Source organism: Lepisma saccharinum, chromosome 24 (assembly GCF_977018435.1).
Source record: "Lepisma saccharinum chromosome 24, izLepSacc3.1, whole genome shotgun sequence".
Classification (NCBI taxonomy): domain Eukaryota; kingdom Metazoa; phylum Arthropoda; class Insecta; order Zygentoma; family Lepismatidae; genus Lepisma; species Lepisma saccharinum.
Genome location: NC_139252.1, coordinates 24,701,840 through 24,714,512, shown reverse-complemented (window position 1 = coordinate 24,714,512; position 12,673 = coordinate 24,701,840). Strand labels below are relative to the sequence as shown.

Sequence of the window (12,673 nt, the reverse complement as noted above, 5' to 3'; positions counted from 1 at the left end):
CGTTTCTCCTATACATACACTTTCACATCCTCTGCACTTCACCTCGTAGATAACCCCTTCCTCTTCTTCGTCTCTCTTTTCTTCCTTCTACTTGCTGGCTATACTTAAAAAACAGCGCATCCTCCCTTCCTGTAAGTTCTTATTCCAACTTTCCTCAGCACTTTGCATATCTTCTCTGTGGCATCTCCCATACTTCTTATACCAAACCATCTCTTTTTTCCTTTTTCATCCTTCTCTTCTGGTCCTCCTTCTTTAATTTCTTTCCTTCTTCTGTTGATGTTGTGTCTGTCTTTCTTTTCATAGCCATTCTCTTCCAGTTGTTCCCACAGGCTATTAATCTTGATTTCTTCTTCCCCTTTCTCTATGCATATCTTCTTTATTCGGTCTTCCATGTTCCTTATAAAATTACGTTTAGTTGCATCACCCACATCATTTCTTTTGTGGCAGAACACTCCTGCCGAACACTTCTTTTGATACCATGTAGCCACAATCCCCATTCCTCTCTTCATTTTAATATCCAAGAAATTTAATGTTCCTTCCTGTTCCATTTCGAGCTCAACGAATATTCCTGCTCTCTCATCTTCTATATCTTTAACTAGCTTACACAGCTACCTCTTCGTTCCCTTCCATATCCCAATACAATCATCCACACATCTACAAAAGAAACTTATCTCCTCCTTTCACTATCACTTCCTTCTCCCATTCATTCATAACTAATTCCACCAGCACAGGGCTCAAGCAAGAGCCTATATTCAGGCCTTCACTAATCTTAATGACTTTACTCCCCACTCTGCTGTATACATTGTCCCAAATGGTTTCCAGTGCTTGTGCCACTCTCTCAGTATCCCATTTCCCTATAATGATTTTCCCCATTTTCTTTCTCACTATATCCACAACGTGTCCCCTTTTGATGCTCTGGAACATGCTTTTCACGTCTAGGCTAAACATTGCGGTTTTATCCCAGACTCCTTCAGACCTTTTATAAGGTCCACCACCTGCTCACTGTTTTTCATGGCTCTGCTTTCTTTTTCTCTCACTAACAATTCAATTACCCCTTTAACTTCTTCTCCAATGGTTCCAGAATATTTTCCCTGCAATCAATTGCTAATCTTGACCTGCCAATCACCTGTCAGTGTGGTAGACCCATTAGTCCACTGCCAAGAGGTGATATGTTAAATTCCTTTGGAGAAATCTTCCTAGATAAGGACTGTCAACTTGATTTGTTTTTATGTGGCTAGTGACCCTGCTTTGTGTATGTAATCTTTGTGTGTGTAGTATATTTCATCATTTTAGGGGTTGAATGTTACCTGTTAAGTGTTTTTTATCTTAATAAACTGCCTTGGTCAACAACTTAGTGTTTTTTAATATGGAAACAAGGCTTAATTATATTAGAAGGTTGAGTTCTTCTGCCATCTTGTGTATGATATTGTGTCGTCTGCGTACCTTCCATATCGGATGTATTGCAGTTCTGGAGTGTGAAGTATCTCTTTTTCAGCCAGGCATAACAATGTTGGCTAATTAGCTGATAGGGGATTGTCCATCGCAAGGCCCTCAGACTGTTTGTAGAATTAATCCTCAAACTGAAAGTAGTTGTGTTTTAAACAAACTTCCAACAGCCTGGTTGTTTCTTGTACCTCTAGAGCAGGGATTCTGTTTATTGTCAGCCACCTTTCAACTGAATGCAGAGCTAGGTCATATACAAAAAGGCAGAAGAACTCAACCTTCTAGTGAACAAACTAAATAGCATCCATTCCAGGCTCAACTTCACCCTAGAACAAGAGGAACATGATAAGATCAACTTCCTGGACATCACATTCAGCCATGCACTTAACAAATTCATAACCACTGTCTACAGAAAACCAAATGGAGGCAACAAGTACATACACGCTCTCTCTAGCCATCCACCCAAACTAAAAGCTAACGTGTGGCTGAACTTTTATCGAAGAGCCTTCTCCTACTGTTGCAGAGAAGAGGATCTACGAGAAGAGATAGCCACCATCACTGAAATAGCCCTGCAACATGGCTACACAGAAGCACAACTTTCCACTTGGTGCAGTAAAGTGGAAATACAGGTCAGGCACCCTAACCAGTCACAATGAACCCATCCACAAGCAACCCAGACACAATCAACTTCCAATAACCAATATAAATGGTTTGCCTTCCCCTACCATCCCACCACATCCAACCACATATCCAAAGCTCTTCTCCCATATGGCATCAAAGTAGTGCACAAACCCAATGCCAAAATAGCTGATAAACTAAACAAACACAAACGGTACTTCCTCTCCCTCCTTGATAGCCCAGGTGTATACGATGCAGAATGCAAGTGCAAGGCACATTACATTGACAGATCCATCAGATCTGTCAATGATAGAATCCAACAGCACCTATTAGATGCAAAAAAAAGCCGAACCCACTTCTGGTCTTGCCAAACATAGCCATAAAATTTAAAAGGTACAAGTCTAACACATTGCCCACACACTCGTCGAAACAAAAATCAAGGAAACACCTGCCATAATGCACTTTCTGCATGAGTTAAACATCGATAACAGACAGGCACACCACACTTGAATTTCCCTACTACAACAGTTAACACTGGGAAATAGCAGACAACACAGACACAGACGTACAGTTAACAACAGTGCACCTAGCAGCAGCCGGAGAATTACAAACAAAAGACGCACGCCAAGCAACAGTACAGCAAGTTCTAATGAGGATGGTGGCAGCGGCCACTCTAATTAATAGACCAAGAAGGAAAAACAGATTTTGCGGATAAAGTGAGTACTAGTTTCTCCGTATTTAGTATGTTAACATAGATATGATCAAACATACAGCCAACAGCTGACATAATTTACTTTTGTATCCCAAGGTGCCGAAACAAACAAGTTAGAATCACACTCACCCTACATTGCCAAACCCACTGTAAGTGCATAGATTCCTCCCTCATGAAGCAATTGTAAACACAAGGATTGCTAAAGAGCTCTGTTACAAGTGAGCCTCATGAGCATGGGGAAAAAACAGTGATCGAAGGGCACAAGCAAATACAGGATTATGCTTGGCAACATTGTCACAGGAAGTTGATGTCCTTCCTACAAAATGAACTTTGCAAGTAGTTGCACCCACTATATGTAGCAAGAGCTCCAAAGCTCAGCTGTCAGTTGAAAATATATTCACTAATTGTGTCTTCCACTACTGGTAAGTAAAGATTATACATTAGGCACTACTTACAAACAGGAAGATCAGATGTATATTGAAGTTTAAATCCTCGGTTTGTACCAGAAATTTTATTCCAATAATACACAGTTAAGGCATATGTTGTAGATTCAATACTATGGGGATTATGATGACCACAGAATACTTTCATAAAAACTCTGCGAATACCCTGATTCATCTGAAAAATAAATATGAAAGGAGATTTTTCAAATTATAGTGTGTGTGTTCAATTATGAAATAAATGGAAAAATAAACCAACACAGTTCCATTATCTTTGAGGCCAAACACAAAATATGAGGGATGATCGAAAAATAAAATACAAAGGATGTAAATCCCATTAGGTATTTATTAGACGAATATGAGCAGACTCACATGAAAGGATACTTCATTCACTACTTCTCAACATAGTCTCCTTCCCAGTTCAGGCATTTATCCTAGCGCTTCACGAGTTTCATGATGCCTGTCGGAGCCAAGCCCTTACTTCTTGCTGCACAACATCATCCGAGTGAAACCAGTGTCATTGCTGCACCTATGAGCAGCAATTCAGAAAAAGAGTTCCGGACTTCTCACCACAGAAGTCGATCCGCTTCATGACAATGTGACTCCACACATGGCTCACAATACACGTGACATCCTAGCAGGTTTTGGGTGGCATGTGTCCCAGCATCCACCATACATCCCGTACCTTGCTCCAAGTGATCTCTCTGCTTCTTTGAAAAGCATCTCAGAGGATGCTGGTTTCACTCGGATGATGTTTTACAGCACGAAGTAATGGTTGGGCTCCGACACCAGGACCCCGAGTTCTATGAGACAGGCATCATGAACCTCGTGAAGCCCTGAGATAAATGCCTGAAGCGGGGAGAAGACTATGTTGAGAAGTAGTGTATGAAGTACCTTTTCACGAGAATCGGTTTGTATTTGCCTAATAAATACCTACTGGAATTTACAGGCTTTTAATTATATTCTTCCATCATCCCTCATCATGACTATTAGAATAGAATAGAATAGAATGGTCTTTATTTAAGCAGGCATGTTTCGGCCTTGTGGGCCGTTCTTACAACCAACCCTTTTCAAAGATACAATAAATGAATAAAAACATAGAAAAAAAAACACATTGATCATGATAATACAATAAAGATAATATAAAAATTATACAATAATAAAATGATACATTGAATTGATAAGTATAAAAGATAAGTAATAAGTCTTCAGTAGTTCATTGTGTGTGGAGGGGGGGGGGGTGTTAGGTATGCATTGTGTGATGTGTAAGTGCAGGTGCAATTGTTTACATATGAAGGTTAATGTTGGGACAGTAGTAAGTTCTTTAGTTGTTTCTTAAAACTTTGATGGCAATAATGTTAGTCAATGGTGCAGGCAGTTTGTTCCATTCCCTTATCCCTGTAACAATGAAGGACTTGTTATAGGTGGCGGTTTTATGTTTGGGGATTTTTAGATTGTGTTTCTTGTGAATATTATGTTCGACCGAAGTTCTACGAGAGCAGATCTTATCAAATAAATATATTGGGGGTCACTCTTAAGTATTCTGTGCATCAAGGTGAGTGTTAAGTATTTTCTTCTATTGTTAATGTTTAGCCAAGAAAGTTTCTTTAAGTAGGGGGATACATGTTCTTTTCTTTTTAGGTTAAATATGAAACGTATACAACAGTTCTGAATTTTTTGAAGTTTATAGTTTAGGCCCTGGGAGATATTACTGTACACTGGAGCGCAATAGTCTTACTGTAGATAGAATGAGCGCTTGCATAAGGCGATCTTTAATATTAGTGTCCAGAGTATGTTTTAAATGATACAAAGATTTAAGTCTCCCCATACAGCTTTTCACAATACATTCTACTTGTGCCTCCCAATTTAAGTGTCTATAGAACACAATCCCCAAGTTATAGACTTCCCAGCATGCAACAACTGAATTTTTCATTATCAACTGCTCAAACTGGTGACTGTGTTGGTTTATGAAGTGCAATGTTGGAAAATACAGTACATTTTTTCTGTATACAGCAACATAATGTCAGACAACGTGAAGCCATAGGATTTTAAGGTTTTTTATTTAGTTGTATTTCACATAAGTGAAACCTTGGAATGTACTATTAGAATATTATTTGTATGTAATAGGTGTGTAGTTTCTAAAGACATTGAGAGATGTTACTCCTCATTTTATCACTGAAATGTCATTTTATATATCAGTTTTGAACCCAAAATTTGCTCAGGTTAAGTACCAAAATTATGATGTCTTATTTGCCATAAATATGTGTCACTATTTTTTTTATCTTTTAATCAGACTAAACAATTCCAAATATCATACCAAGTCCTTTAATATCCCTTGTTGATACATATACTATTCTAATAATCTTAATGAGAATTGCTTCACTTACATATATATTTGAGCCACATTCCTGCTCGCTGCCCATATCGAAATCTAAAAAGTCAATCTTGATTCTCTGGGTCTTGGGAACTTGTATTGTCCACACACAATACCTATATCTGTGGACTCTGTTTGGATAGCCAGGACTTTGAATTACTCCACTCGCGGCTGTCAAGTGGCCTCCACAAGCTGAAAATAAATATGAAAAAACACTATAGATTATTTTTATAATCCAACTATACAGGATGGCAAAAATGTATGAATATTAGAACTGAGCTGATACCACTTTGAAGAGATACCCACACCAATATACCAGTTTGATACCGATGCCATTGCTTGAAATTTGTAATAACCAAAAACTGTTCAACATACTGATTACTGTCAATGTGTAAGTATTCTACCCTAATTGTATGCATCAATTAACGAAGAGTTTTATTTTAAAATATTCAAGAATTACATCAGAATATGCACTGATGCAAATACCACTGCCAATACTCTTACTGATCCATAGATGTTATTGAAAACTAACAATTTGAAGCAGTGCAGAATATTTGTAAATTTGAATACTGTATTTATTCATGTATAATGAGCACTATTTTTCCAAAATTTTTGTCCCCAAAAACTGTGTGTGTAATATGCACTTCGGACAGCCCACATGACATGAAACCACGCACGTTTTCACTATGTCGCTGCATTTAACATGTATGTATCAACAGGTGCAAGTACAAATGACCAGGTTGGGTTTCTTGAGCAATTAGTTACAGTAAAACCTCGTTAATCCAGACTAATGAGGGGATAAGTTGACCAGTCCGGATAACTGAAATAACCTAAAAGAACAGTAGAAAGTGCATTAAAACTCCATTTATAGCAACAAAACACGTTTATTATGGTGTATTTAAAGGGCATAAGCCTAAATACACTATACAGTACAGTACAAAGTCTGCGGGGAAACAGAATTTCATCAGTGGTTGACTGGCACCGTTCTTTGGGAAGTTCTCTTGTTGACTTCTAGCCACATTTAAAACCTTGCGTTCTGTTTTTTTTTTTTTTTGCCTGTCCAGATTAAGCAAAGTCTGGCTTATTGGGGTCCAGATTAAGGAGGTTTTACTGCAATTATAATTTTAACAAAACACACGTAAAAGTTTTATGGGCTGTTTTCAATGATTTTTCACTTCATAACAGAATATTTTGCGACACCGAGACAAGTACTGCCTTTTTTGCAGAATTCGAGCATGCCCAGGATGTGTATCAACGGTATTTGTTGGGTGAGAAATAATAGAAAATAACTTCCTGACTGCTGCAAATCCGTAATGTAATTTTGATCTCGCTTTCTTCTACTACAGAATAAACAAGATGATTACAGAAGTGAAAGCTTTGGAAAGCTAAACACGGGGGGGGGGGGGGGGGGGGGGCAAGGTACAATGGGTTGGTGACTTATTGCATACACAAGACAATATTCTCTCAAGGTCCACATAGAAACAGGTGACTTATTGAATAGGTATGATGGCATTCGCTCTTGATCGGCATAGCAACAGCTTTACGACCTACAACTAAGCCATTTCTTACCTGAATTGCACTGCACATTACATAAGAGACATAATTGTTTTTATCTTTTCCCATCAAAAACCAGGGTGTGCATCATACATGCACATGCATTATACATGAGTAAATACGGTATATAAATTTTCCATTGGAACAATACCTCAGTGATCTACCCCAGTTCTGCTCGTATTTTGAAATATTCACAGTTGCACACGAGAATAATTTAATCAAAAAATCCATGTATTCCCACCATTTATTTAAAAAATAATGAAATTATGCATTTTGCATAATTTCTAGTATGTTGACTTAGTGTAAATATTGCGTGGCATTTTTGCATTCGTACTGATACATCGGTATCAACTCAGCTCTATTACTGATACTACTGGTACATCAACATCAGTATTGGCTCAGGTATAGTTTCATTATTTTGCAATACAATATAATGGTATCTCACAAGACAAAAGAAAGCACACTTGCCATATTTACACAACACTTCAATCATGTATTTTCAAATGTATCACCATTTTTTTGAAGACTGAACATCAGATTTAAAAAATCGTGAATAAGGTCACCAGGCCAATCTTATAACCTGAAATCTTATAAGTATTATATAAATTTACAAAGAACACTCACCTTCTCTTGACATAGAAATTTGGAGATTAAAGCCATTGTTACTCTGGGAAATGGCATCAGAATGGAAAGTCAAAGCAGCTTCACTGGATGCAGATGAAGGAGCAGGAGGTAGTTCATTTCCACAGAAAGTGCCAATAATATTTTCTGTACAAAGAAGAAAACATAAGGAATGATGCAGTCCTGTTTTTTAAAAAATGGCAAGTCCTACTTTATGATTAGATCTTGGAGTTTTAGGTTCTAAAAAATGTACTTTTAGGCTCTAAAAATCCTAAAATAGGTCCTAAAAATCCTAAAATATTAAATTAGCCTTTAAAAATCCTGAAGTAGGTTCCAAAAAACTTAAAATGGTTCAAAGATCCTGAAAAATACTAATTAGGCACAATTGTTAAAAACAAAATTTCAAAGGAAGTGTGAGAAATTTTCATAGATATATGTAACCATCAAAAATATTAATTTTCTAATCAAATTTTCATTTCAATGCATCATTTTTACAATGATCCACAAATTATTGTAATACTAATACTTGTACTGTTAGCAAAAGTTACTAGTCGATATGATAAATTAATTATGTATAATTTCCTGCACAATACATAACAATATTTTTCACATTATCCTCAGACAAAACCCTGCCTTTTATCTGTGAGGATCATCTTATATGCTGAAAATGATCTTTAAACAGATGCTTAGTCAATGGTGCAAATTTGAATGTTAGAAAGCACCAAAAGTGAGCGGATCAGATCACTTTGGACTGTCCAGGCAAAAATGGCACCAGACATTTTGCTTTGTTTAGAGCTTCGAAAAACATTATGGAACTAGAGGGAGGGAAATTGGCCGAGAGTATGTTTCAAACAAGTTCGTCATTGAATTTTTTTATTACCAAACAGAACAAATACCTCTGTATGATGTAAAAATAATGTAAAACTTTAAAAAATATATAAAAACCTAAAAAAAGGTTTGATTTAGGCACAAAAACCTAAAATAGGTTCAAAGAAGTAAAATAGGTTATTTTAAGCAATATAAAACTTGATCAGTTGCATTTTTTAATGAAACGCTGACATAACTTGTTATTTCTTATTTACCTGCAAAGGAAAAAGTAGGTAAAAAACCTAAAATTCGAGGTCTACTTATGATAAAGTGTGAGTTATAAATTCACTCACTAAACATCTTAAATGTTCTCTAATGAGTGAGAATTTAATCAAGTTCTTGCAATCATGTTTGTTGCCTTCATGTAGACATCAGAGTAATACTCAGTTTCTTGCTAAAAGTGACCAATACTACAAACTCTGCAATTTGTTACTTTATCAGAAGCCAAACCCACTCCATGAATCATGTTTTTAATGTTCTTCAATTTAGTGTCAGTATCATAACCTTACTGGCAAGTGGCAATGGAATACCACTTAGATATTTGCAAGAAAGCAAAGGGAAACCACACAAATCTGACATATGCGTGTCAATTAAAACATAATCAGTTTTCTCTCACTAGGTGAGAAACCTTATCACAATATACTGGTGGCATCTATCTTAATTCCTGTTGATGGTATGGTTCATGAATGCAGAACATTTGCTGATGTAGTTAAAATTCGAATAAATGTGTGAATTGGTAATAATGTTCGATTATCAACATCTAATAGTTGGAATGAGTTCGTATTTATTTCATTTATTGGGATTATATATGAATCAAATTCTGCTTTTATGAAATCTGAATATTCATAACTTCAATATCCATACATTACCTAGTTCTTTAAATTAATTAATTAAATATACTAATATTATTATTATTTCTAAACAAATTCAATTAAAACAAATAATTAGGTAAATTAACCAAATTCAAATAAATTTTTACTAAAAACAGAAATTATCAGAAAATTATAGTGTAAATTTGTATTTTAAAAATAATAAGGCTATTTCACTGTGACTTGTAAGCATAAATAAGTTTAAAAGTAATCCTCTTTAAGATAAAGAAGACAACTAGAATTCAATTAATATTTGCTTATTTTTGTTCAAACTAAAGTTATATGAAACAAGTTAGTAATACTCCAAAGGTTGTGAACATGAATATAGACCAGTCAAGGTCACATGCTTTCAGAGCTTTCCCTTGCCTCCTCCACACCCCTGGCCCTCTACTACCAGATTAAAAATTATAGATACTAGAGTTTGGACTCCAATTAAAAATTAACCAATAGACCTATATTAAAACTAGTTACATCAATATTTAGCTTATTCAATTCTGCGTTAATCTATGCTACCCAAATATTTCTCGAGTATGCCTTATATATTTTAACATCTTGAGAACAAAAAAGGACCAGTTTGATCTCGCCACTGAAGTTTACTGGTTTCAATATTTTCTTCAACCCTCTTGTATCACTGCTTCTATATTTTTTTTACAGTTTGAAGTAAAAAAATAATTTTCCTTGTCACTTTCATGGAAATATGTTTTAATTTTTTTCTGAATGGCCAAGAAAGTATTTCAACTTAAAAAATGCCTCATAATGTTATTTCCCTTAAGTACTATATTCTAGCATTTTTCTGGAATTATTACTGAAAGTTGAAATTGTTGCATATTAGCAACACTGTAGGTAGGTGGCATGACCTTGGCAGCACTACATTCATGCCACTTACTATAGTCTGGATATCTTGAAGGAAATACTAAATCTGAATTTAAATGTGAGCCAATATGCAACAGAGCTGATATAAAATTACAAATATGCCTTGAAGAACATGAAATGTTCATTTTCAACTACTATAACACTGCAATAGATTTTGCTTTGAAAAAGAAACTACATATTTAGATATTTACTTCATAAAACAATAGCACAGGAATTATATTTTTATATCCATAAAAATAATAACAAAATGACAGAATTTTGTACTAAATTGCAGGTTATTTATTGGTAACCTACATGGACTACCATGAAGATGGTACATGAGGACAACACAACTCACAGTTGCCAATGGTACTGAGCCAAATGATCATGATTAGGAATGTAGCAACTGATGATTAATACTTTACTGTGAGTGAGTGAGTGAGTGAGTGAGTGAGTGAGTGAGTGAGTGAGAGAGTGAGAGAGAGAGAGAGAGAGAGAGAGAGAGAGAGAGAGAGAGAAATATGCTCTCTCTCACACACACACACACAGGAAGTTGCACATCTAGCAAGATACATACTTTCAGCACATATGTGATGCTGTTGATGAAAATACTACCAGATCCTATTCCTCTGATTCATCTCATTCAACAGGGCCCAATCCTGGTATCTTCTCTCACGAGTTCAACATGAGATATGTTGTACCTCCCTGACAACGAGTTTTTTTGCCCTATTCCAGCACCCTAAAACTGCTTCCAGCACTTGGTCATTGATAAACTCTCTCTAGTCATTCACTGCACCCACCAAGTTAGTATTATAGTTTATCTTGGATCGATAAACTTATTGGTAATTTTACTCATACAGATAAGCCTACATTTATTAATACTGATAGTGTACTCATTAATTATGAATTATTAAATCAGGTTACAAAATCATATGTGCATTACTTACGTGAAATTTACGCCGTACCCTTTTGTTAATGAAGTCAGTGGATCTTCGAAATTAATAGGATTGAACAATTAAATTGTGCAACGCGGAAGTACGAAATCTTCTAAATTTCACGTAAGTAATTTCAAACCGCGTTTACCGCAACCACCATGAATTCATATGTGCATATTTACCTGTGTCATTAAATAAGTTTTCTCCAATTTGTAAGTAATCTGAATCCGTGCAATTATTACTGGGTGGAAGATCAAAATGCAAGAAATTAAATTCTAAGAAATGATCATCTTCTGCTTCTATAGTCCATCGGCAATTAAGATTATTATCATATGTTGAGGGAAAACCAGGAGATGAAATGTGAAACTGGGTACCTCTGAACAGCCCGCCACAAGTTTCTGGAAAAGATCAAAGTTGTTCATTTTATTTGATGTAACTGTACGTATGATTAAAGATGAAAAATTTACAAAAATATTGGTATATTTCTATTCAAAGCAGTAGTTAATGCAAATGCTTAAGTTTTTCAGAACTGTCAATAAAACCAAAGTTTAATTAGTAGTAGAATGACAAAGACAATATATATATATATAGTTGTTTTCCACAGGTTGCATTGTGCTATAGAGGCCTATACTATCTCGATCTTGGTCATAGTGCAGCACCATGCTTTCATTTAACCCTTAGGATCACACTCAGGTAATCACTGATGAGGTTGGGTGAGTCCCAGAACCACTTAAAGCAATAAATTTTGACCAGTTTTCTTAACTCAGTTTTAATTTCCTCCACTAGACATATTCCACGAACAGGGTAGGATTCAAAAGTAATGAGCCTTCATTCAAAAAGACATATTTATTGAGCTGATCAGTACAACTGACTAATAGTCTTCAAAATAGGCACCTCCTGCATCAATGCACTTCTGTAGGCAGCTTTTCCATGACTCAAAGGCGTCCCCGAAGTCCTGTTCTGGGATGGCTGCCTTGACATTTGCTTTGATGTCCTCGATGGAGTCGAAACGTTTTCCTTTCAGCACTGATTTTAAGCGTGGAAACAAGAAGAAGTCAGGAGGCAACAAGTCCGGACTGTAGGGAGGCTGGGGTACCACAGGAACGTTGACTCGGACCAGGTAGTCGTTGACGATGAAGGTGGTGTGGCTGGGGGCGTTATCGTGGTGAAGCTTCCAGTTGTCCTTGATGTCCCTTCGCTTGCACGCGATGCTTCTTTTCAGCCTTTTCAGGACTTCCTGGTAGTAAGCAGCGTTCAAGGTCTGTCCGGGTGGGACAAACTCGTAGTGGACGATCCCTGTCACTCCGAAAAAGGTGATGAGCATGGTCTTCGTTTTCGATTTGCTCATCCGTGCTTTCTTGGGACGGGGTGAGTTTGAGGTGTGCTAC

General features: G+C 36.3%; 1 protein-coding gene across 1 annotated transcript in view; it reads right to left on the bottom strand.

Annotated features, from left to right (window-relative positions):
• The window catches only part of LOC145978140 (cubilin-like), a 416,836-nt gene that overhangs the window by 144,515 nt on the left and 259,648 nt on the right, over nucleotides 1-12,673 (bottom strand). The window contains exons 45-48 of the mRNA XM_083110579.1: nucleotides 11,468-11,683; nucleotides 7,766-7,909; nucleotides 5,601-5,779; nucleotides 3,229-3,391 (exon numbers count right to left, since the gene is read on the bottom strand). Of these exons, the coding sequence (XP_082966705.1) occupies nucleotides 3,229-3,391; nucleotides 5,601-5,779; nucleotides 7,766-7,909; nucleotides 11,468-11,683 (702 nt within the window). The remainder of the gene's footprint in view (nucleotides 1-3,228; nucleotides 3,392-5,600; nucleotides 5,780-7,765; nucleotides 7,910-11,467; nucleotides 11,684-12,673) is intronic.